The sequence below is a fragment of the Diabrotica undecimpunctata genome, chromosome 10, assembly GCF_040954645.1.
Source record: "Diabrotica undecimpunctata isolate CICGRU chromosome 10, icDiaUnde3, whole genome shotgun sequence".
Classification (NCBI taxonomy): domain Eukaryota; kingdom Metazoa; phylum Arthropoda; class Insecta; order Coleoptera; family Chrysomelidae; genus Diabrotica; species Diabrotica undecimpunctata.
Window position 1 is genome coordinate 79,364,361 of NC_092812.1, and position 26,545 is coordinate 79,390,905.

The 26,545-nt window shown below is 33.6% G+C and overlaps 1 protein-coding gene across 1 annotated transcript in view; it reads right to left on the bottom strand.

Moving 5' to 3' along the window:
* Positions 1 to 9,112: 9,112 nt before the first annotated feature.
* The window catches only part of nAChRbeta1 (nicotinic acetylcholine receptor beta1), a 74,839-nt gene continuing 57,406 nt past the window's right edge, over positions 9,113 to 26,545 (bottom strand). The window contains exons 6-10 of the mRNA XM_072546886.1: positions 14,057 to 14,404; positions 13,775 to 13,968; positions 11,638 to 11,799; positions 11,342 to 11,582; positions 9,113 to 11,208 (exon numbers count right to left, since the gene is read on the bottom strand). Of these exons, the coding sequence (XP_072402987.1) occupies positions 11,044 to 11,208; positions 11,342 to 11,582; positions 11,638 to 11,799; positions 13,775 to 13,968; positions 14,057 to 14,404 (1,110 nt within the window). The 3' untranslated portion in view covers positions 9,113 to 11,043. The remainder of the gene's footprint in view (positions 11,209 to 11,341; positions 11,583 to 11,637; positions 11,800 to 13,774; positions 13,969 to 14,056; positions 14,405 to 26,545) is intronic.

The window sequence follows — 26,545 nt, forward strand, 5'->3', positions numbered from 1 at the left end:
TTCGTTTGACTAATTTTAATTTTGATTTAAGAACAGTGCCTCCTACTGTTAAACAATGATCACGTTCAATAGTGTTTCACACATTTGTCCAAAATATATAGGTCCTTTGTAGAAAGTATTGTCAGTAATATGTAGGTATAGACAATATTAGAAAATATAGGTTCAACGGCAATTCAAAACATACGCAGGCAGTTTTGGTGAAATAATTCGCAGGCTGTTGCGTTTTTTGTTTTGTTATGGTGTCAAAGCTATTTGCGTGTATCTTTCTAAAGGTCATATCCAAGTCATTCCTTGGGTTGGATCTTTGGCCACTTGCAGATTATGACACTTGACACTGACACATGACAATGATAAAAAACTCTATTGTTGATAAAGTATTTCTTTTTAACCTTGTACGCATGAGAATGAAGCCAAATCTTATTAGAATGATCTTAAATGTGAAGTTTTTTACCCAACCTGAAAAATGATTTTCTAATAAAACAACGCTGCAAATTTTAACTGCCACTATTCATTTGGATTGATTTGCCGGAGTATCCATAATATTACCAATAGTAAAAAATCAAGTTACTATTCTAGTTAGTTCTTACCACGTCTGTGCTTTCGTGGCATCATACAATTGATATGGGAAATGAAGTTTCGTATTACGAGATCAGCTGAGAAACAATACACTTTTTTTAAACTTTTTCATATAGAGTATTACTTAAACAGAGGCTAAAAAAGTACGACTAATGGCGAGAAGCAAATGCCCCCGTGATTTCCCCGTGATATCTTTCTTCTACAATTGTCTTACATTTGGCTTAAATGGCTTTAACTTTAAGTTAAAAGCTATAAAGTCCAAAAAGCTATAAAAAAACTGATTTTTCTGTAATCAAAAATCATATTATACAACAACTGAGCACTTATTTAGAGGAAAAAATATCAAATTTAGAAAAATAATAAAAAAGGTCATCACTGAAGCCAAAACTGATTAGTTTCAGTATATCTCGCAAGTTTGGTATGTTTTTAACACAAGTTGAATTACTTTTCCCACTGTTTCATGAACGACCTTAAAAACTGGGTCTACCATTATATCCCAGAAATCAAAGAATAGCTCAAACGATGAATACGCTTCAGTACAAATCACGGCAACTTACTGTACTTTGTTAGCTTGAGTCAATAATTTGATTGCGACAGGTTAGAAAAAAACTAGCTCAATAGATTGGTGTAGATAGTTAAATAACTAATAGTTAGATAATTTACTTAGCCCATTACTTCTTAATTTAGTTAATATAATATAGAAGAAGAAAATAAATAAAAGTCCTTTGTTATGCAGGCGAGGTGAACCTGATCTCAGACAACAAAGATAACTTTAGTGCGAATAGTACAAAAATTCTCTGATGGTGGTAAGGGAGGAAAAGTGATGCAAAATACAAGCCTCGAGATTGGAGTATTTGACAGTAAAAATGTCCATCTACGGAAACCAGATACTGGCCGAATCGGTAAAGGGTCTAGGACGCGCGGAGCCTGGGTGGCTTTTGGAGCACATGAATGCATTTCTTGAAGCACAGACATTTCTCGAGGCTTGGAGGACATCAAGGTTGGTATTGTTTACCAAAAATGGTTAGAAGTATCGCCACATATGGCTCCTCTCATGCATCGGGAAGTTGTACGAGAGGATGCTGCGATGATGGATCGACGACACGATTGGGAGATCAGGAGGCCTACCTCCGAGACAGTTCGGATTCTGCAAGGGGAAGAACCACAATTGACGCAAGTTTGAGTGTACTCGAGGCATTGCACAACATTGGGGACGAAAAACGCCGGGTGGCTCGGCTGCTTTTCGATGTTAGAAATACATTCAACACTCTGCAGTTGAAAGAGAAGAATGCAGGCATTGGATGAGAGGGAGTGTCCTAGCTATCTGATGAATGTGATGGCGGAATATCTTTCTGAGAGAAGGATCATGGTTAAGAAGGTCTTGGGTCCAATACTATGGAACCTGGCATATGACAGGGTCATGAACTGCGAATACGGAGAAGGTATAACCTCTTTCGCCTTTGCAGATGATCTTGCTATGCTGGTAGTAGGGCGGGACGAGCAGGATCTCTGATTTCGGGTAAGACATATGGGAAACGTGGTAAAGAACTGAATGATAGATCACGGACTGGAACTCGTGGCATAAAAGACTGAAGCCATTATGCTAAAGGGTAAACGGAGAAGACAAGGGATGGAACTCCAATGTGCAGGGGTACAGCTAACATAAAAGAAATGCGTAAAATATCTGGGAGTGACGCTACACGGGAGGGAGGGAGCCAAATTAGAAAGAAGGAGGGTGTTGTACACGGTGTTGTCAAGTCAATCATCCGTTACGCGACACCAGTCTGGAGTGGATGAAGGCGCTCATGATACGGGTGGACAAACCAAGTTTGTTGCGAGTAGCATGCACCTACGAGACTATACCTGCAGCGGCCTTGTGCACTATCACGGCTTGCGTTCCTCTACATGTGTTAGCAGTAGAAAGGAGACGTTACTATGATAGAAGAGAGCATTTGACTACAGCCATAAAAAAAGTAGAAAGGGAAAGATCAATGGAAAGATGGCAAGAAGAGTGGAACAACAGGGAAGATGTTGCTCAGTGGACTAAGATGCTGATCCCGAGTCTAAGGGGCTGGGTGAACTGTGTTCACAGGCGACTGAATTACTTCCTGATTCAAGTGCTCACAGGACATGGGTGTTTTAGAGCGTATACTGTTATTCATACGATGCTGAAGTGTAGTAGATGGACAATGAAGAGAAACATAATGTGTAGAGAAATAGGTATGAATCCTGTGACTGTAAGAAAGATGATCGTAAAGATGACGGGGAGTAAGGAGGTGTACACAACCTAAGTAGTGTACACAATTAAATCCGAGCAGTCATTAAGAAGAAAGAAGAAGAAGAGAAACACAGCCGGACCAACGACAGAAGTAAGATCTAGATAAGAGAAGTGAGTGCTCCAAAAGTGTCGTCAGCCTTATAGCGGCCATCCCACTTACCCGTACTCCTCTACCCTGAATAAAATACACGCCAGCCATCCCTAGGGATGGGTAAACCTGGTACGGTTTTTAGAAAATTTCCACCCCAGTAAAGAAAAAAAACTCTGAAAACCTAAAGAAGAGTGTAAGGAAACAAGCACATAATAAGAATAGCGGAAACGAGATTTAATACAGCTGAAACATAATGAATATTTAGAACGTCAGAAATTAGGACCTTGAGATCAATAGCTTAGAAATTCACTGAGAGGCAGAATACTAAGAATACTAAATAAAAAATAAGGCATTAGGGATATTGTATAATGAAGAAGAGAGAGAAGACAAGAGAGACTTCTATGGTATATGAATGGATGGAGAGAGCGTAACTAGACTAGTAATTAATTTAAAACCAACAGATACCAGATAACAAGGAAATTTTTTTCAAATATAGAAACATAACTGGAGTCAGCGTTTGAATACAATAGTCCTATAGACTATAACCTTAGTGCCGGATAAGAATACAAGATCATACCGTAAACACAGCAAAAACAATTTCTTTAGGAGGACAAATGGTGCGTAGTGAAATATCCATAAAATTATGTTGGTTCGTCACTCACAAAAGGGAAAAATAATAAATGGAATATATTATATCAATTAGTAGAGACAACTTGGCGTCAAAATAGAAGCATAATGATTATTTGGTAAGAAAGACTGCACTTTTCAAACAGAATACTTCATATACGGACAAGTCTAAGATTACAATGTCAAAAATTCCCGAATTGGGTATTAAATTAGTGCCTGATCCACTATATGTCCCAGATTTGTCCCTCAGCGATTATTTTTTGATATCAAATTGCTTGACTATAAGAGAATTTCGTTAAAATTCAAAGTAATTGCTGATGATTGATTTTCAATGAAGACTTTTGTAATTTGGAACGTCGTTGTAAAAGTGCAATAAATAACATCAGTGCCACTGTATTGGAGACAATTGCTTCACGTTTTTAATTTTTGATTTACTTTTTCTTCTGTATTCTATTCGTTTTAAGTTTAAGCAATGTCAAAATAGCATTAGATAGATAAAGTTTAAACGTCAAATAGCTGAGAGATAGAAGTTTTTGTAGTTATAGATTCTTGTAATAAACGTCTAAATATTTGTACTGTTAACTTAGCTGACCTTACCCTTATTAAGTATATATTTATTTGGCACTAATGTTAACTTTTGGACAAAATTGTAGACACGTCATACAGCAATTCTATTATTGGTAATGAAATCTAGACGCATTTATGACGATGTACGATATCGTCTCTACAAAGTTTCCGTACACACACGGACTCATTCGATTGTCACTCGACGATACTTATATAACAATAAAAATCAATCTATTTTTTCAACACTCGCGAACGTTACGAGTGTTTACAGATACACCCTCGCACTACCAGTGTCTTCATAAAATCTGCTTTGCTATCACAATTACTAATATCTACAAAGTGGCGCATAAAACGCCAGAGGTTTGTCTTAAAATACGCATGGGTTGTGGTTGTTGACTTCTAATTACTTTTGTTAAAAATATTTTCGCTTTACTTAATTTTTATGCAAGACCATATCCGGCTTACGCTTTCTCCGGGTGACTATTTGAAAATTTTTCACCGTTGACATCGTCATTAACAGTAAATAATATAAAAAAGCAAATCAATCTCGTTTTCAAAAGAGAAACTAAGTGACTATTTTTAGCCCCCAATTTACATAATTCTAAATGGTGTTTAATTTTTTACCAAAGGTAAATTTTTGCCTAATTTAATTTTTTTTGATTAGCGGCTGTCAACAAATTGCGTTCTAAAGTTACAGAAATCATAAGAACTTTCTTGCACTAAAAAAAGTTTGAAAATGGTCTACCTTCTTCAAGAAAGTGCAATAATACTAATACTTCTCTTCAAAAAGTGAGACAAATCGGACCCAGAGACCAACAGAGGAATTAATTTAATAATCACAACACTCAAATTAACAACCAAAGTGATAACAAATAAATTGAATAAAATTATAACACTAGCAGAAGAACAACAAGGTTTTAGGTCGGGAAGATCATGCACCGACGCTATATTTATAATACTAATAATAAGTACAAAATTATAATATAAGTACAAGAGAAATCAGTAGAATATCGATGCCCCCAGAACACCAGGCATGATAGTCAACCTCTATGCAGACGACATGTCAATAGTGGACCAGCACAGTTACCAAGACATTGCAACTAGGAACCTTCAGATAGCACTAGACGTCCTAGAAGATTGGTGCGTACAATGGAGAATTGGAAAAAGTAAATTTGGAAAGACCCAAGCAGTGATTTTTAAGATGAGACGCGGCGTACCAGCCGAATCACTAGATGTTCGACTCCATCGGATGGTCAAATGAAGCAAAATACCTCGGGAAAACTATGAATAAGGGACTCACGTTCACATCCCATGTTACAAGAACAGTAAATATCTATATACAAGCTATACGCTCCCGAAGAAGCTGAAGCTGTTTTCACTTGAAGATCCTTTTTGTGTGGGTTGTCTCTATCTCAGTTTAGGTCTGCCTCTTGTTCTTTTACCTGGTGGTATCCATTCCGTTATAACTTTTAATGGATTGCTCTTCTCTCTTTTCATTATATGTCCATACCATCTAATTCTTTGTGCTTTTATTGCTCTAACTATGTTCTCTTGACCCATCTATTCTTTTATTTCGTGATTCATCCATTGTCTTGCATCCTCTTTGTTTTCCCTCTTTGTTTTCCCTCTTTGGCCCCAGTAATTTTTTGATAACCTTCCTATCAAAAACATAAAATTGCTCTTCTTCTCTTGCTGTTAATGTAAATGTTTCTGCAGCATCTACTACTATTGGTCTTATGGTTGCTTTGTAGATTTTTATTTTTGTGTTTCGGTTTATCTTCTTATCTCTAAACATCTTTTTATTTCTATAAAACGCTGTATTTTCCTCTTGAATTCTTCTTTTTATATATACACATTCATTTCTTCTGTGGACTAGTACTCCCAAATATTTGAATGTTTCAATCTCTTTGAAACTGTGAAACTTTTGAAACTTCCTTACGTTCAAGTATTTTGTTTTATTTTCATTTATTTTCAGTCCTCTCAGTTTGGCTCCATTTTCTATTTCTTCTTCTATATACTATTATTTGTACTGCATTCTTGTTTATAGTTACTGCGTTTGACAGCTTTTTTTATCATCTTTTACAAGAACAATACAGGAGCCAAAAATAGTACAAGCCAATATCAAAAGCCTGACTGGGAGAAGAAGCAAATTAACATTCAGAGCAAAGACAAGGCTCATTAACCAGCATCATACTGCCATCCTAACATACGCATCTCTCGTATGGGGGCAGACTTGCAAGACAAACGAAAAGAAGATCCAAGCTGTCCACAACTTAGCACTAAGAGAAAAAGTAAATGTACCTCGATACGTAGCGGAAAGATTCCTTTTCAGATACACCCAACAGATCAGAGTATTAGACCAGATGGACGACAAAGCAAAAACAAAATTTCCCAAACTAGTGGACCATCCCAACTACATCATAAGGTATGATATCTTCCAAAGATAGAAACACAGAAGAGCCACGTAAGTAGCTCCGAAAGGATCGATTAACTCCCACCTTCAGCCGATTCTCATCGGCGATGAAGCTTGATGCTTGGATACACAAAACACATAAAGACTACAAGAAAAAGTCTTATTTCCTAAGACTCTCACCTGACAAGCACTATTATGATAGTAGCTTCTCACAGCGCATCAGCGTGCTATGAGGAAGGTCATGGAGGAGTGCCTGGAGAGCATTGGGACTCGAATGATTCATCCTTGACCTGGACCAATCCTCCTCATCCCAATGAATTGTATGTCCAAATGTTCCTACAGGTATGCAAGTCTCATTCTGGTCGGGGATTACTATTTGTGGATGTGTATGTGTGTGTGTGTGTGTGTGTGTGTGTGTGTGTGTGTGTGTGTGTGTGTGTGTGTGTGTGTGTGTGTGTGTGTGTGTGTGTGTGTGTGTGTGTGTGTGTGATTGGTTCGCATCAAGGCTCTTCGCCTAGTCCCTACCTGTCTAATTTTATTACGGATGTACTGACATAGAAGGTAAGAGAGGGAGCTCCTTAGTCAATGCTCGTTGCTGATGATATCGTGTTATTAGAGGAGAGCAAGGAATTATTGGAAGAGCAGTTGGAGAGTTAGAGAAGGGCGGACCTAAGTTTAAAGAGAGGAAAGGGCTGAAATGAAAGATATACAAGAGTGTGGTGAGACCTGCGTAAGACTAGAAGAGACAGGATCAGGAATGACTTAATTAGGGAAATAACCGAGGTGACTATAGTCTCAAAAGAGATTCAAGAACAAAGACTGCAATGCTTAGGTCACACCAGAAGTAGAAATGAAAACTATGTGGGATGAAGGATAGAGCTGTTAGAAGTTGATGGAAGGAGAGGTAGAGAAAAACCGAGGAGAAGATGGAAGGAGTGTGTGGCAGAGGACCTGAGAGAAAAAGGTTGAGACGAAGAAAAGTCGATGGACAGAAATGAGTGGCGAAGAAGAGTAAGGAACATCGACCTCGAAAAAGGTAAAAGCTGAGAAATAAGAAGAAGGCTACTAAATGAGGAAGATCAAAGCTGATTTTGGGAACATTTGTTGCATGGACTACCAGCTCCATACGAATAATAACAGAAAAAACGGGAACATTACTTTAGATTGTACGAAAAGCACTAAAGTAAATAAAACCTGATTTTGACCTCCATTCCTATTTAAAATTGGAAGGGTAACATTTTTACTTATCACAGGGTTGAACCTTGAGGGCTAATAATATTGACTCAAAATCTCCTTGAAAAGAAAATTGACCTGTATTATTTACGGCGTTGAAGATATTGACAATAAGTTTTCAAATTATCACCACATATATATATATATATATATATATATATATATATATATATATATATATATATATATATATATATATATACGGTCCGATAGACTTAGTCACAGCTTTCATGTATACAGGGTGTACCAGAAATAAATTGCGAAAATATTGGATAACTATAAAATCATTAAAAACATGAAAGGGTTTAGAAAAAATTAAAACAGAGGATTTTTTTATTTATTTTTGAGAATAAACCAAAAATTGTAAAATAAAGGCTTAACTTGACGTATCGATAGAAAAATCACATGATAATATGCAAAATTATTATTAGTAAAGAAAAATCAATATAGTCCATAAAAGAAAACACAAAAGAGAGGTAAAATCAAACCAAATTTTTTTGGATCACCCTGTATTATAGGTTATATTTCAAAAAGTCAAGGTAAGAAAATAAGACAGTAATAACATATTTATATGTAGAAAATATGGATTCGATTGTGGCGGTGTTCGTGTTAAAGGAAACAAAAAAATAAACAAAAAATTTCGCAACGAAAAATTATTATGATAGATTATGATATAATAGAACACATTGTTCAAATATAGTAATGTAACTATTTTTGCAGAGTCTTGTCATCTTTTCAATGTTGTTTTACATTTTTGCGTTCATTATATACACAAATTTTCGATAATTTTTTGAAAAACATCGATAATACAATGCTTTTAATATAATTTATTTATTGCCCACTTCTAATTTTGATTTTTTTAATTATCAGTATATTTAGTCAAATTATATTTCGGAGATCGATATGTCTGTTTTTAGAAGATATACAAAAAAAGTTTTACAAAGAAATTATTCCATATTAAAGGTTCTGAATGGTTTTCATTACATAATATAATTTGAATTTTTATTTTTTTTTTAAGCTTCAAATTATTTTTCTATTGCATTAATTTCATAATGTTTATTTTTTTATCCCTTTGTGGAATACCCTGTATATTTGAAAACAATTTTAAAATATGGAGGTACTTATGGTGTCCCTTATTTTTTATAACACATTTTTCTGTATTTTTTCTGAAAACGGATATATCAAACTCTGGGACGTAAAAAAATTATAATTTTGTAAAAGTTTTAGATTATTAAAAATGAAATAAAAATCATTGAATAATGTTCGTCTATTTTATCATGACTTGCTCGAATTAAAAAACTTTATAATTTTGTTTTTAAAGAGCAAAATTTTTCGTAAACAGTTTTGTATCTAATGCGAACTTCTGTAAAGAAACTGTCTATAAACTTCGAAATAATTCAAGAGTTTTTCATTAAAATTGCAACAAATTATTGGCTGGAAATGTTAGCTGTTAGCTTAGGAAAAGTTTGCTAAGAATATTGCTACAACCACACATTTCTGATTTGTCGTTACAAATTCATTATATTGTATTGGTTTCACAGATATTGTGACGTATGTTATGTAAAAGGTAAAAGGTTATACTGAGAACTTTAAAACACATACAATTTTGATATGTTACTGAGGACATTTTCATAGATACCAGCAATAATTCAGAAAACAATAATAATAAGAATTATACCCAAATTTGTAGATAAATAAATCACTCTGTATATGTTGTTTGAAACATCAACGTTCTAGTGCTGTAATGCCTATATTGTCAGCATTCTTGGCTTGTAGGTGATTTATTCTATTCAATAAGAATACTAAACTTATTGACATTTAGGCTTTGGGTGATAGATAAAACATTTATATTTTAGTTAATATTTTATCAAGTTTTGTTTTATTGTTTTATTAATATAAATTTTACTTTTCTTTTTCTTATATTTACCTATGATCTATAAAGGGCGGCATATTATGTTTTTTCTATCTAAACTTTATTTGATATTGAGAGAGAGTAATTCATGACTCTCATCCCAAGACAGATAAGAGTTTTAACGCAATTTGCTCTATTATTTTTAATTTACAAACCATTTCCTGTCCCTTTCCTACTCCGTAATTATCTATTTATCATTCTGCCGAGTAGCTCATTCGATAACATTTTCTAAAACAATCTAGTTTGCCTCCTTGCTGAGAAAACATCGTACCTAATTGTTGTCATAGTAAATCATGTCTGTCTAAATTATAAGGTGGAATATAAGGGAAATACCATAATATTAATTGAAAATACGTTTTATTTCGGAAATTCGTTTTCCACTTCGGAAATTATTCTCAAAACACAAATGAAGTATAGTACATAATATATAAAGGATACAGGAAAATATTTTAAGAACCTTACACGATGGACATGTGGAAACGGTGGAACCATGAAGCAACAAAAAATATCCCATAAGGCTTACAAAACCTATCAATGAAGACGAAAAGTACATCGTATTAAAAAAGAAAGTAGATCCTTTTTATTTTAATGACACAACTATATGTTATAGACGAAATTATTTAATAGTTTCTAATTCCCTCTCATTGCCAAATAAAGTGTAAGAGTTTGTTCTTCTACAAACTTCTTTGGAGAGAAGACCGGCATTTATGCTTTCTGGTGCACAGTACGTCGCCCTCTATAAAACGAATTACAGAAATTTTGTTTCTGGAAGATGGAAGTATTTTCAACTTTCAATTTAATCCACTCGTTTCCGGTCGAGGATGATCCTACGGAAAAAGTTTTCCGCAACTCCGAGATCATGAAAAAGAGACTCACCACTAATTGTTCAGTGAAATTTACCCAGATCTCTTTATAATTTCACTACTACATAGGTTCTTATGGTGGCGTCACATGATATGTATGATGACGCCTAAATTTTTCCAGATCTGAGAAATATGTTTTATTGAGCCAATAAGCTTAAATTGTTTTAGTTCTTTAAAAGTACTTTAGATATGTGTTGTAACAGTACCCTACATAACTTTTTCTAATATATAACAGTTGCCTTTTTAAAATTGCTAATGAAATACCCTGTTCAGTTTTTCTATTAATTGTTATATTAATTTTTTATTATTATTTTCGTTAGGTTCAACAACAAATAAGATTATATGAAGTAACTGGTTTCAAATTGTTACAGTTATCATTTCACTTGTTCACAAACCACAAATTTTTTAGTCACATTTTATTTCAGCTTCATAGGCCTTTTGGTGGAAGCCACATGATTTATTTAGCCAACGATTGGATATTCTTTATTTACCACGGTATATTTCTATTATTCTATCTTGATCAACGTACTCGAAGATATGAGGAGCATCCATTAGGATACCTACAGTTCCTGCTGTAGTAACTATAAAAAACATGTACAGTTGAAGTCTGTCTATCACCATCGCCACATATTTCCAGTCTTCTCGAGTCTGAAACAACAAAATATTGTAAAGCAAGTTGCTATTAGGAAGTTGTCTTAAACTACTTATGAGTTGTTGAGTCTCGCAAAGAAAATTGTACTTAAACTTTTTTAAAACATACTAAATTAAATAAAAAACTTACCTGTATATATAAATCCTCGTTGCGTAAATGTTCTGCTATGAATTCTACAGCTTCTGTAGCTTTCGATGCTTCAGGAGACAGTAGAATAGAATCGGAACTCTCGCTCTCCCTTCTACAGCTATCTCCCCCAACTCCCACTCCGAGATCAGCGGCATTTGGTTTTCTATTGATCTTACAGTTGGGGTGGTGGTGTAAGTCAGACAACTCCATTACCTCCACTTTACTTTGGGACTCGATAGAGCTAAATTAAAATTTTTAAATTAAATAATATCACTAAATATTCATATATCATTCACCTTATATTTTTTGGGATATCCGTAGGTGACCCATATGGATGTGGAGGCACACCCATTCCTGGCATTTCCATCATCCAGCGCAATCTAGTTTTGCGAGGTCTTTTCATAAGCAACATTGCAGGAAGGTAGTTAAGGAACACAGACCTAATCCAAGAAGGCATCCTGAAACGAATAATTTAACATATGATAGGAGCTATAATGTAAAAGATTTATTTTCTATGGGAGCCGTTTATTCTACACCGGTCGTACTGCAGCCAATTGGTTTCTTGTAAATCTTGCATTAACCATTATATAAGTTTATGGAACTTCGACAGTTTACTATTTAACCCTTTCGGCACCCTCGGGATAAATATGTCCCACTTAAAGTTAAAAAATATATAATGGCTCAAATGCGTCCCGATTTAAACGTAGTTTTGTTTAGTGGTATTCTTACTAAAAAACCAACAAAATAAAACTCAATTGACAACATTGCGTAATCTTCGACGTCAGTTACAGATTTATTTTCATACGTGCTCGACGATTTAATGCGTTTATGTTCGCTTTTTACTACTACTCATCGAGATTTTTGAACATTGAGTGAATATTTTCCTGCATTTATATCAGTGATACACCATATTCTAATATAGTACAGTATTTTGCTAGAAATATTCCTGATTTTCTAGGAATAACGCTAGTGGGACAATAATGCCCCAGTGCTATTTTTAAGCCCGACATATTTAACCCATTTTTTTTGCAGTATGTCAAAACGAAGGCTTTCTAAAAAGGAACTTCAATCTTTAGCTGATATCCTTTCAGACATTGAAAGTGAGCTTTCTTTTTTTTTACAAAATTGTTTGTTTCTATTTTGAAAACGATTTCCGAAGTGGACATTGAAATGTCAATAAACTTATTTTAACCTTCAGTTGCGGCTTATTTCCATTAAAATAGTATCTACTTTAAAATGTCACAAGAAAATAGCTTCAGAAGAATACTAAATTTAAAGCAATACGTCTTCATACCCTTCTAATATTTTATGCCTATTTTTTTCCTAAAAAAAACTCCCATAGTTTCGAACTTTGGTCCATAAGTTCCTCTTAGTGCAAAAACCGAAGTCTTCTTGTTCTTCTCATATTCTTATGACGTTTCTTTTCTTTAAAGAAAAAATTATAAATTCTTGAAACTAGGTACATTGGCGCCTCTTGGCCAAAGGAAAAATCCTATTGAAATTGTAAGGCAGATGTTTCGAGTTCGACTCAAGCACATCTTGAACTGTATTGTCGTGCAGAAGAATGACACCACTTGTGAGTTTTTCTGAAATGTTTTTTCTTTATATTGAGACGTAGATGTTTTAAGATATTAGAGTTTTTAAATTTAGTAAATAGTATAAAAAAGAACCCTCCATAATTTTTAGGTAAAAGGTCATTTATTTTTTATTTAAGGAAAATCCTAAAGTTTTGAGACTTTTTACATCTCTTGATGCAAGAAAGGAAGCTATTAAATCTGCGACAGGTCTTCTTCTCAGATTCGTTTGCCTTTTTATTTTTCATAAGGAAAAATCATATAGTCTTGAAACTTAGTACATGGTTTCTTTTGATCAACGGAAGAACTATACTAAAGCTGTAAGGCAGATGATATGAGTTCTCTTATTACACACACCCAAGCACATCTTGATCCCATATAGATGGATAGATCCACATGGAATCTAGCATGTGAAGAAGAAATGCGCCACTTGGTGAGATTTTCTCGAATGTTTGTGCTTGATACTTACACGGAGGCATTTTAAAGTATTGGAATATCACTTAAAGTTAATGTTAAGATCAGATTCTTTAAAGTTCAAAAAGAATTCGTTTTGGCTTCGTAGATTGTTAATGCTACCACTGCATACTCTGAACTTTGGATTCTGTTACATAATGAGAACACCAGTATTCATCACCAGTGATAATTGCAGCAATCTTGGAATCTAATGAGCAACTTTGTGACAACCAAGACTATTTCACGCTGATACTCAACATTTGAGAAATTTTAATAGTAATCTTTTATACATAAAGCAATTTTCGGCTCCAAATTGTGTTACATGCGTTAGTAGTGCTGTAGAAAATAATGTTTCCGTTAAAAAATAGGTGGAATAAATCTGGTAAATAATTAAAAATAAACTTACCTGTGTGTTCGGGGACCTCGGAAATTCCAATTGATTATAACAACTGTTACTAAAATACTAACGGTATTCATTATAAAAGTGAAAAGAAGATATTTTGCAATAAGTGGCAACACGAGCGATGTCGGTGGCAGGATTTTTGATACCAGCAAAAGGAATACAACCAGTGATAGCAAAATACTAATACCCAGTGTAACCTGAAATTAAATTTATTATAAAATTCGCTATTTTTGGTGCCCTTTACACTAGAAAGGGTCCATGATTTTATTTAAAATGAATGCTTACCTTTTCTCCTGCTTCGGCTGGTAAATAAAACACAAGTACGCAAAGAAAGGAAATCAAAACGGTTGGGAGTATCAAATTGACGGTATAAAATAACGTTTTCCGACGAATAATTATGTAAAAAGTGATGTCTGTTTCAGTTGGGTGATTTCCTTCGTATATATTGAGGTAGGCTGGGACTTCGATAATGTCCCACGTTCCAGATTTCCAATAATCCGATAAATCTACGAAATTTTTGTTATTGTATAACGCTAGTGACACCTGGTCGCCATTAAACGTCCAGGACCCGAATTTCATAATGCACGTTTGTTGATCGAAAGGGAAATATGTTACATCTATAGTACAAGAACTCTGAAAAAGAAAACAGTTATGGTAAATACATATATTCATATTCATGCCACTACCTATATCATAGACCATTTTTAAATACAAAAGTATCCAAAAAAGAGAGTTATTGATAAGGTATTGATTGGTACATCTCATTTAAGGGCGTGAATGGACAAATATAATATATTATAAGACAATTAACTCAAAAATTCATCGAACGGATCTGTTGAAATTCGAAAAATCGGAATTGTTGAAAATTCATTTTCCAGATGTTACATGTACCTTTGTCTTCCAACCAGTCAAATCTTTACGCAATATAAGGTGCAACCATAACAAATGGCAGCATGGTACTTCTGTTCAGCGTTTTTTTCTTTGAATTTCTCTAAACCTTTGAATAAAGCATTGCGACTGTTTTGTTTAGTGGTATCGTACCATCCGTAATTAGCAGATTGGGTAACATTAACACACGATTCGTCCAAATATATGATATTACGTTGCAAACGTCGCAAACGTCGTATAGTTCTCAAATAATTATGGCGCAAATGAATAATATCCTCTTGCTCCACCATCATGCTTCTTCGACCACGTTTCTTATAAAGAAATCCGCTTTGTTTCAGAAGCCTACTGTATAAATTAGAAAGAGACAACGGCGGTATATTATCATTACCTTGTATAAAGTTATGTATACGCTTTAAGTATGGTGGCAAATTTTTCATAAAAAATTCTGTAGCGAACAGAGAATTCTGTACAATGAACAATTCTCCGTAGCGAACTTCTTATAACCTCGTCATATATGAATATTCTAGAATTGATTTGACTCACTTGTTTTATTCGTTTTTTTGGCGATTTCAATATTCAACTTTGTTCTTTTTCTTTTTTAATATTATAAATGCTTCTTTCGCTAAAACCAGTCATTAACGAAGTACACGTGATAGCAGAACTAACATTAAATTGTTCCGTATTTTGTGAATAACCCAAAACATTTAACACTACCAGTGTAGGTAACCATTTAATGATCTTTATGAGACTCCATGCTCTCTGCTCAAAGTCGTAATAAATACTAAAGTGTTGTTTCGTTTTCCAGAGGCACTTTTACCCATGTATATCCGTCATTAAAAATTAATGCTTAGAGGCTATTATATATACATACATATACAATATTCAATTAGGATAAATAAGTTTATGGCCATATTTGGCTGATTATGTTAATGATAATAATTTGCAGCGGAACTTTTACAAAAAAATGTTACTCTTACGAATATTATTGAATTTTGCATAAATCAAGCAGTATTTATTATGAATTTAATCTACGTGTTTTATTTATTTTTATATTATATATCATGTTGGCGTTTTATGCGCAAAATTAATATTTTTCGTTGTCAATAACTCATCAAAATGCTTTGGCATATATTTCCAGGAATTATTCGAATTCGTTAAATGACATCACTTAATTATAAAGATATATGATTAATAAAGATAGTGATAGCGATAAATAGATAATGGAAATGGAAAAGACATTGGCCACTATAATGAAGAATACAATGAATACTCAAAACTACTGCCCGAAAGATCTAGCGCCATCCCTAAATGAAGTTAAAATCATTATTAGGAATCTAAAAATCAACAAGTTTTCTAGAAGTGATTTTATAACAGCAAAAGTGTTAAAATATGGAGAAACGCAGCTGACATAGAAAAAATACTAAAAAACATATGCGAAAAGGAAGAACTACCAATGAAATGCAAGCAAGCAGTACTATGTCCTCTCTATAAAAAAAGAGATAAAGTGGAATGGTGGAAAGAATTATAGGAGTGGGGCAATATTAAATGTGATATTAGCAATTCCCATCAAAAACAAATTAACAATAGTGTGGCTTTGGAAAAGTGAGAGTGCTGTAGACAACATATTTATACTTTAAGAGCGCAGGCGCAAAATTTCGGGCCAATGCTTTTTAAATGCATTCATTTTTTTCGAATCCTGAGAAAACTAATAAGTATTTTTTAAAATTTTAAACTCAGAATGAAAGATTACATTATTACTGAGGGCCGAAAGTTCCTGAAAACTTCTATAATGTTTATAATGTTTATTTTAATAAGTTATAGGGGTGAAAAAAAAAGAAAATTTAGTGTGATTTTTAATTTTAAATATCTCATTCAAAAAAACTTATTGTTTATTCTAAGGGACTTTCTGTCCTCAGTAATAATGCAATCTTTCATTCTTGAATTTTTGAAAAATGTTTATTAGTTTTCTCAGGATTCGAAAAAAAAGAATACATTTAAAAAGCATTGGCCCGAAATTTTGCGCCTACGCTCTTAAGGGAAATACAAGAGAGTCATGAATATAATAAACCAACAATGGCACTCTTTATAGATTTAAAGCAAGATTTTGATATAATAAAAAGAAAAAAATATATAAAGCATTAAAAAATCTAGAAGTTTTACCAAAAATAATAATGATAAAGCAATCACTTACGAAAACAGAAAATAAAGTAAAGGTAAATAACTAACAGAAAAATTTGAAGTAAGAGAAGAAGTACGACAAGGAGATCCGTTGTCATCATTGTTATTTAATGTAGTATTGGAAATGGTAATAAAAGATATATCATAAAAATATCATCGATATTTGCTATTCGCGAATGATGTAGTAACTCTAGCCAGAAGCAAGAAAGGATAAAAAAAGGTAGTGAGAGTTGCAACTCTTAACGTCGGAAGCATGACAGGTAAACAAAGAGAGCTCGCCGCTTATATGCAGAGGAGAAACATTGGTGTACTTTGTCTGGAGGAAGTTTGTTGGAAGGGTAATAAGTCGAGAGATTTTGGAGATGGATACAAGTTATTATATATTGTAGTTTGAACAGTCACAGCAGAAATGGAGTAGGTATTATTTTGAACAACAAATAGAAGGAACATCTTGTAAAAGTAACCAGAAGAAGTGATATAATAATGAGCGTCCAACTGAATGCAGGCAATACCAACGTGAACATTATATCACCCCCCACAGTTAGGGTGTAAAGAACAGGAAAAGGAAGAATTTTGGAGGACCCTTGATTGCGAGATGCTCGAGATTTCTGTAGACAAAAAGTATTTTATTGAAGGTGATTTGAATGGACATCTTGGTAGAGACAGAGCGAGAATAGAAAGAGTTTATGGAGGTTTGGGGATAGAAATAAGAAATGATGAAGGATATAGTGTACTTGACTTTGCAGTAGCATGGGATTTAGCTGTCATTAATACGTTCTTTATGAAGACTGGAGACCAGTATGTTACCTATAGGAGCAGGGGAAGGGAAAGTCAGATAAATTTTGTGCTGTGTAGAAGAAGTCAACTAAAAGAGGTTACGAACTGTAACGTTCTGTTACGAACTGTAAGTTAAAAGGGCGAGTGAGTAGCTATTTAAGAACGACCGGTGATAGTGGATACGGAGGTAAAGGTGAGGAGGAAATAAAAGCAAGTAGGACACCAGAAAGTGAAGTGGTGGAAGTTAAAGGGTAAGGATTTGGCAATAGTCTTTAAGAGTAGAGTACTGGAAGAGCTTGAGGAAAAATATACGGTAAATGACTGATAGGAAGCCAACAGTAAAGTTGTGGTGCGGGTGGGAGAGGAAGTGCTAGGAAAAACATCTGGTAAAGAGCCTCCTAAAGACAAAGAAATTTGGTGGTAAAATAATGGTGGTAACAGAAGGTTAGAGAGAAGAAAGAGGCTAGAAAGAGGTATGAAAGGTCTAAAAGAGAGGAAGATAAGAATATATACAAGATAGCAAAGTGCGCTGCAGCTACTGCCACGGAAACATTGTCTGCACAGTTATATGAAGAGTTGGAAATACCCAACGGGACGAAAAGGTTATACAGTATTTCTAAAGCTACGGACAAGTCTAGGGAAGAGTGTTAAGAATCGATGTTGAAATAAAGCAAATATGGTATGAGTACTTAAGTAAGTAGTTAAATGAAAAACATCAGAGGAGAGGCAGAGGATGCGAGATCCCAAATGAGAATCTAATACCGGGAATAGCAAGAGATGAACTTGTCAAGGCGTTAAATAGGACAAAAAACGGTAAGGTAGTAGGACTTGATAAAATACCTGTGGAGGTTTGGAAGGCTCTAGGAGAGAAAGGGGTTGATATATTGTGGTAAATGATAAGTAGGGTATATGAGGAAGAAAGGATGCCCAATGCATAGAGAGTGTGATTGTATCATTATATAAAGATAAAAGTGAAATTCAAGATTAATAACTATAGAAGGCTAAAGTTAATGTCACACACAATGAAAATTTGGAAGAGAACTGTAGAGAAAAGGTTAAGATGAGAGACATTGATAAGAGAAGAACAGTTTGGGTTTATGCCAGAAAGGAGGACAACGGATGCCTTGTTTGCGTTGAGACAGTTGATAAAGAAATTAAGCGAGAAAAAAAGAAAGCTACATTTAATATTTATAGATCTTGAGAAGGCGTTACGAGACGGTTTCTAGACAAGAGCCATGGATATGTATGAGAGACAAATGGGTTCATGAGAAGTACGTAAGGCTCGTGAAGGATATATATGAGGAAAAGTACACCAAAGTAAGGACTACTGTCGGATTGAACTACAGTTTTCTAGTAACAGTTGGTTTGGATCAAGGCTCTTCATTGAGTCCTTACCTGTTTAATATCGTTATGGATATACTGACAGAGAAAGTAAGGAAGGGGGCTCCTTGGTCAATGCTCTTTGCTGATAATATGCTAGTAGAGGAGAACAAAGAAATGTTGGAGTAGAAGCTGAAGTGTTGGAGAAGAGCTATGGAAGAGGGAGGACTTAAGGTTAGCAGGTCGAAAACGGTAGAACTAGAAGCTAGGACGAGTAGAAGAATTTAAAAGTTGTCGTTTTCAAGCATTTTGTCACGGACATATTGAAAACAAGGGACATGGTCGGTTTGGAGAATTCCCAGTTTGCTAGCTACTTCTTGATAAAGAATCTTTCCTACTGAGTCATGGCGTTCTTTGTAGTCAGTTCCGACAAACGCCTGTCAGCTCCCCGTATGATGTTAAATAGTTTCTTGGGCTTGACATCTATATCGGGATTTGTCGTTTTGGACTTGAATGCCTTTGATAATATATTTTAGATAATTTTTAGTTGGAATAACCAGATCTTAAATGGCAAGTAAAACCAATAGTTCGACGCTGTATTTTCAAAATATTCTTGGCTGATCTCATTAAGATGTCGCCCAAGCAGAGGTTTACTCATCCAGGTGCGCAGTTTTTCTTGCTTAGCAAGGTGGTTTATGTACATTAATACCTAGTTTCTTCAGTTTAAACGGCGCGTAATTTATAGCGCAAATTGCGCGATGTAAAGTGGATCTCTCATTTTGCGTTTGAAAATAGGTTCTTAAATTAGTAACCTGTTTATCTAGTAACTCATTTATGTCCATAAGTCCTCTTCCCCCTAGATATCGCGTTAATGCTGTTCTCTCTACTGCACTGCGTGTAAGTGTTCTTACTCTCCTCTGAAGACTTTCAATATCTGTTTTTGATCACATTATAATACCAAATGAATAGCTAAGCGCTGAATAGGCGTACGTATTTAATGCCTTAAACAAATTTTTACTATTAAGATATGACCTATTCAGCTGTCTAAGTATTATTATTATTACTATGTTCGAAATTCGACAATCACATATATTAATACATGAATAGGGTTATAGAAGAGAACATAAGCTTAAGATTTAAGATTTAAGACTTAAGATTTACAAGGCCCAAGCAAGGAAAAAATTATATCATAGAAATATAAATTAAACAAGGAGAAAAAAATCAAAACCGACGTAATGAAGAAAACAGAGTCATATTAAAGAAGTCACTATAGTTTTAAAAATAGTAAATCCTATACGATTAAAAGAAACCTGAAAAAAAAATAAAGAATGTAAACTCGAAGATACTACCCTCAATAACCACAAAAAAAATAGAGAAGGCAATTTGAGATATGAAATGGAATAACGCTGCTAGGAAAAATAATATCCTTATTAAAATTTTAAAGACTATGTTAAGATGTTTATCTAAAAACATTTTTTTTTTAATTTTGATTATGCGTGAACTCGATTGAACTCTCACCATATTTGGTTGTATTATAAAGTGTGAACCATTTGTATATAGAGTGGAAACACCTCTATAAAATTTGAAGTTGGTAACCGATTTTAAGAATTTTTTTTCAAATGTCATGTAATAAAAAGTCTACTTTGGAACATAATTTTAAATACTTATTCAAATTTTAAGTGATTTCTACGATCCTTTTTCTTACTAGAAAATAAAAAAAATATACTATCAAGTTTTTTATTAAAAAAATTTCTACGCCACTGTATTAAGAGTGGTTTCGAATATGCACGACAAAAATTTCATAAAAACATATTTATTAATAACGAAGTTAGGACAATTTAAAATTTTAAAACTCACTAAGCTACGACTCACAAAAGAACACCCTGTATCAACAGATAGCCATGAAAATTATTATATATTAAATAATATTTTAAAATATTTTATATTTGGGTCAGTGGATGAAAGATGGAATAGGTTTTGTTTCGGTTTACTTAAATTTGATCAAATATATTATGGATTAAATTAATAAATTATTTCATTAACTGCTCTGGTTATCATAATCTATTCCAATTAGGCTCAATCAATATTTTAAAATAATCCAAGACAAGTTCGCTTTATTATTATTGTAAATTAAACATACATAATTAAATGCAAATTAAATACTGCTTTTACAATTTATTTTATTGTCTGGGAGATTTACGTGTTTCAATGCCCCTCTATTTTCAATAATATTACAAAAGAAATGGAAGGATAAAAACAACATACATGGATGCAAGTACAAAGTATTTATTTAAATATTATGAAATAGAAATTTTTCCAAAATCAATGTAAACTTTCAAAAAATTATTCTAATAAAAAACATAATAACAGATCTTTTTTCTCGCAATGTCGATATAAAACAAATAATGGCTAACAAAAAGGGTACTTAAAGATAAGTCTCAAAAAGTAAGACTTACCTTAATTTTAACCCGCCACTCCTCCCCATTCCTCTTCTACAAAAACGTTATTTTTTAGTTTTTATTTGGTCGGTTGTAATTAATTTAAAAATTTCAAAAAATTACACCCATAGTTAGGGCTTTTACAAAACTTATCTATTTTTTATAAATCCGTAGGTTGAGTGTAAATAACCTAAAAATGCATTTTTTTTTTCGAAAAAGCGTATAACTTTTTTTGAAGTTGGCTGCAGGTTTATTTTTGTTTTGTTTTGTGTACTTAATGAAAAAATATATTTTTGATTTGTTTCAGATGTTTCCATAAGGTACGCCACCTTCAAAAACCCGAGACACTGGTTTATTAGGGGTTTTTGGGGATTTTCCCCATCGTATAGACTTCGAAATATATCAAATCAAGGTTTTTATTGGTTATATATATATATATATATATATATATATATATATATATATATATATATATATATATATATATAAGAAGTAACTGAGTTCTTTAGGACATTCAAAAATTGAGCATAATTCCTTCAAACCCCCAAAAAATATGTTTTTTACTAATCATATTTTTTAAGATCGATACAACCTGATTCAATACGTCTCCCATTCATATTCAAAAAATATTTTTCAGGTCTCAAATGATCATTGTTTATACGAAAAACCAATTTTTTAATGTTTATTCGGTGGGTTTTACTGCATTTACCAAACTTTTTTACTTTTCTAAATCATTAAATAGCTTGTTTTCAAAAATTTTATAAATTAACATGAAACTATGTACTTCCCATATTCAGAGAAGTTAGACATTTTTTGAAACACGCGAAAAACCCGGTTTTCAAGTGTGTTTGGGGATTTTACTGGATTGTAAAATCCCATGGTTGAGAGCCGTTTCGCCCATTTTTTGAAAAAAGACTTAGTTACTTTTAATATATATATATATATATATATATATATATATATATATATATATATATATATATATATATATATATATATATATACAGTAGAACCTCGGTTAACCGAAATAAAGAAGGGAGAGCCGTTTCGGATAACTAATTTTTCGGTTAAGCCGTCATATCCTAAAAATAGCCTAATATCACGGCGAATAGGAAAAATGAATTTACAAACAATGTCTATATACTGTAGTATGTACAATACAGTAATACAGTATTTTATTACAGCTATACAAAAAATTTAAAATACAGTACATAATGGATTGGTAAATACATAGTAGGCTACTAGAGTATGTACTGTATAAACTGAACAACTTAAGTTACTACAGCATTGTAGTAACTTAATACAGAAGTCAGTAATTTTTGTTTGTTTTTTCGTAAGTCCTTCACATCGTTTTCGAGCGGCGATATTCCGCCATCTTTTAATTAGAAGGACGTCAGTAGGAGTCGATGTGCTGCATTGTTCCACAAATTTTATCCATCAGGTGTCACCTTGCCAATTCCGTCAATCACGTTGTCTGCTTTGCTTTCTGTTGCGTCGTCAGCTGGCTGCAACACTGCCTTTACCATATCTTGGTCAGAAAGTTCATCAGAATCATCAGCGACGACCCATTCGTCCACATCACTAGCATTCATGTCTTTACATCCAGGGATGCGATGAACCATCTCTGTCAAATTATCAAAACTTTCAACTTCTTCTTCATCTAGTGCATCATAAATCTTTTTCCAGCACCTTTGAAGTGTTTCATCTTTAATGTTAGCCCAAGCTTCCGCACACCAATAAATCACGTGTTTCATGTTAATTGCCTTCAGCGCGTCATTGATGAGTTTATTTTGTATTTCACAATCTTGTAGAATAGTGCTCAACAACAGTCCTTGATAGTGACGCTTGAATATTTCGATCACTCGTTGATCAAGGGGCTGAATAAGGGACGTTACATTCGGGGGAAGAAAGCGAACAACAATGTCTCCTTTTTTAACTCGTTGGGATGTGAGGACGTATTATCTATCAATAAAATAGCTTTTTTTGGCAAACCTTTTTTAGCTAAAAACTTTTCAACTTGCGGTACAAACTGTTTTAAAAACCATTCTTCAAATAATTCACTGGACATCCAGGTACTTTTTTGAGCTCTATAATATACTGGCAAGGCGTTTGGTGCAATGTCCTTCAGAGCTCGAGGTTTTTTTGATTTTCCGATGCATATTGGTGGAAGCCTATGAGTGCCAGAGGCATTTGAAGCTACGAGAAGTGTTATTCTTTCCTTTTTTATCTTGTGATCGGGGGCAGATGTTTTTGCTGCTGAAGCTTAAGACTTTTTAGGCAGCATCTTAAAATTAACGCCAGTCTCATCGGCATTGTAAATCTGATCCTTACTGTAGCCTTCAGTATAATCTGCAAACATAGTTTTAAAAACATCTACCGCCTCTGAATCGGCAGATAACTTTTCACCGCACAAGTTAAGTTGACGGATTCCATACCTCTTCTTAAAACGATCTAACCGACCTGAGCTGGCACAAACAGTTTTTTCTTCGTTACCGAATAATAGCCTTTTAACATTTTAGCCTTTTCTTGCAGTAAGGGTCCTGTTAGTGGCATGCCTTTTTCTCTTTGTTGCGTGAACCACATGAAGGCCTCGTTTACTTTATTAAAATCTGACGCCTTCAAAGTTTTTCTGTTACCGTTCTTTAAGACTTGCTCTAAAAACTTAGGTTTAGATTTTACCCAGTCCGAGACAGTAGACACGCCAACTCCATAGTTAGCCGCAACAGTCTTTAGCCTAAAAAAAAATCCCCAAAAACCTCTAAAAACCAGTTTTTTGGGTTTTTGAAGCTGACGCACGTTATGGAAAAATCTGAAAAAAATCAGAAATATAGTTTTTGATTCAATACACAAAATACAAGCCTGCAGCCGTTTCAAAAAAAAAGTTATACGCTTTTTTCGAAAAAAAAAAAAATGCACTTATCCAATAGTAGATAAGTTTTGTAAAAGACTCAATGCGTATGAATTTTTGAAATTTTTAAATTATGGCAACCAACCAAAAAAATTTAAGTTTCTGGAGGTAGGGGAAGGGGGTGGCGGGCTAAAATTGCGCTGTCTTATTTAATAATCACATAAAACGTAAAAAAATAATTGACAGATTGTATCGATCTTAAAAATACGGTTGACCCCGCAAAAACCCTTAAAAACCCTAAACAAACATATTTTTTGGGGTTTAAAGATGTTTCGCCCAATTTTTTAATACCTTAAAGGACTTAGCTACTTTAAATTATATATAGCCAATAAAAAACCTTGAGTCTATAAAATGGAGAAAATCCCCCAAAAAACCCTAAAAAAGCAGTTTTTTGAGTTCTTTAAGATGGCCTACCTGACGGAAAAATCTAGAACAAATTAGAAATATAATTTTTGGTTAAATAAAAATACAAATTGACTGCAACTCACTGAAAACAAAATTAAAACAAAAAAAAATGACTTTTTAATGGGTAGGGGGCATGCGGAGCTTGTGGCCGGTTAAAATTGTGCTACTAAGTCTTATTTTTCAATCCTTCCTTTGATTTTATCAAAAAATTTAATAAAACACCCTAATCCTCTTAAACTGCTGATAATATGTTCTGCTGATTTTGCTTTCAAAAAGGTATAATATTTAACATTTTGATAAACTTCAAAAAATATGATTACTGATGCTGCTCTATGCTTGTTCCTTATTCTCCTGTTTTTATATTTATCGGAGAATTTATTGAATAATTACAATCTTTGAAGATTGCTCATCCACAAGGACAAAAGGACAAGGACTTTTACTCACAAATGGTTCTTTCTTGTCTTTACACTGCAAAAATAACTTTCATTATTACTCTTGTTTTAATATCTTATTATTTTTTATTTTCTTCCAAGGTTAATTACCTTTTTTTAGTAATTATCTAAATTGGACTCCTTTTCTATTTTCATCACAATCTACATTATCTTTTATGTATATATTCACTTTTACAACGATATGTAGCAACGGATTCAAACCCAAGACGATATGGTACTGGCTCACCAAGATCGTGGTCTATCCACAGATACCAGAAATTTTTTAATTTCTAATATAACTGAGTCACCACCGTTGTTTGAAGGCCACGTAAAGCTGTCTGTACTGGCTAAGCAAATATTAGTTAACACTAAAAACCTAGTCCAGAAGGATACATGAATGGAATATGTACATTAAGCCAATTAGCTATAGTATGACCAGCTATAACAACAAAGGCTTTCGAAAAAATCCCCAAATGGCCTATTTTCATTATTCGCATAGCTCCTAAATTTATATTTTCTGTACATGTAATATAATACAATGGGAGATTACCAAATTAAAAATTAAAACGAAAGCCAGCAAAAATACTTTCAAGCTTTCTTAGATTTCTTTTTCAAACAACTAAAATATGTAAAAGAACTCTATTGTCTATCAAAGCTTGGAGGGTAAATTTTATATTAAAACTAAGACTATATTCTGACAAAATCATACAGACCAATTTGTCTGACCTCATTTATGGTAAAACACATGCAAAAATCTTGAATGAGTACATCAAGAATAAAACTGTTACAATGGATTTATTAGGCAGGAAAGTCAGGTGAAGCCTCCCTGCAAATCTCCTTTCGAGCCGCAAGAAAATTTTACACCATAAAGAAATAGCCCTTGTAGCATTTGACGACGTTTAAGGTACACTATATCACCGGAAACCTATAAAGGAGCTATCTACTTGAGTGCAACGAAGAGATACATTTCTTGCTACTGATTCGACTTAGATACACCTTGAACTAAAATATATAGAGACATAATGTCTAAAAAAGAACATCCCTATAAATTTTTCAACGACAATTCTAGTTTTACACAAATAGGTTAAAGATCATTGGTTTAAGTGAGCTAAGGATATTTGATTTGAAGAGAACCAGTGACATAAATATCTAGGGTTTTTTTATCTGGAAACTGTCTGCTATACATCGGTCACACTGCAGCCAATTGGATTATTGTAGATCTTCTATTTACATCAACTTGTAAATACAATACATTTTGGCGGAGATACCCGTTCTCCTCCGCCAATCCTCCCGGTCCAAGGCATGCTCCTCCTCTAAACCTCTGGATTCCATCGCTCTTCTAATTCCTTCATTCCATGAGCGCGAAGGTCTGCCTCTTTTTCTTCTTCCAGGGGGCTTCCATCTGTGAAGTTTTTGGGGACAACGTTCG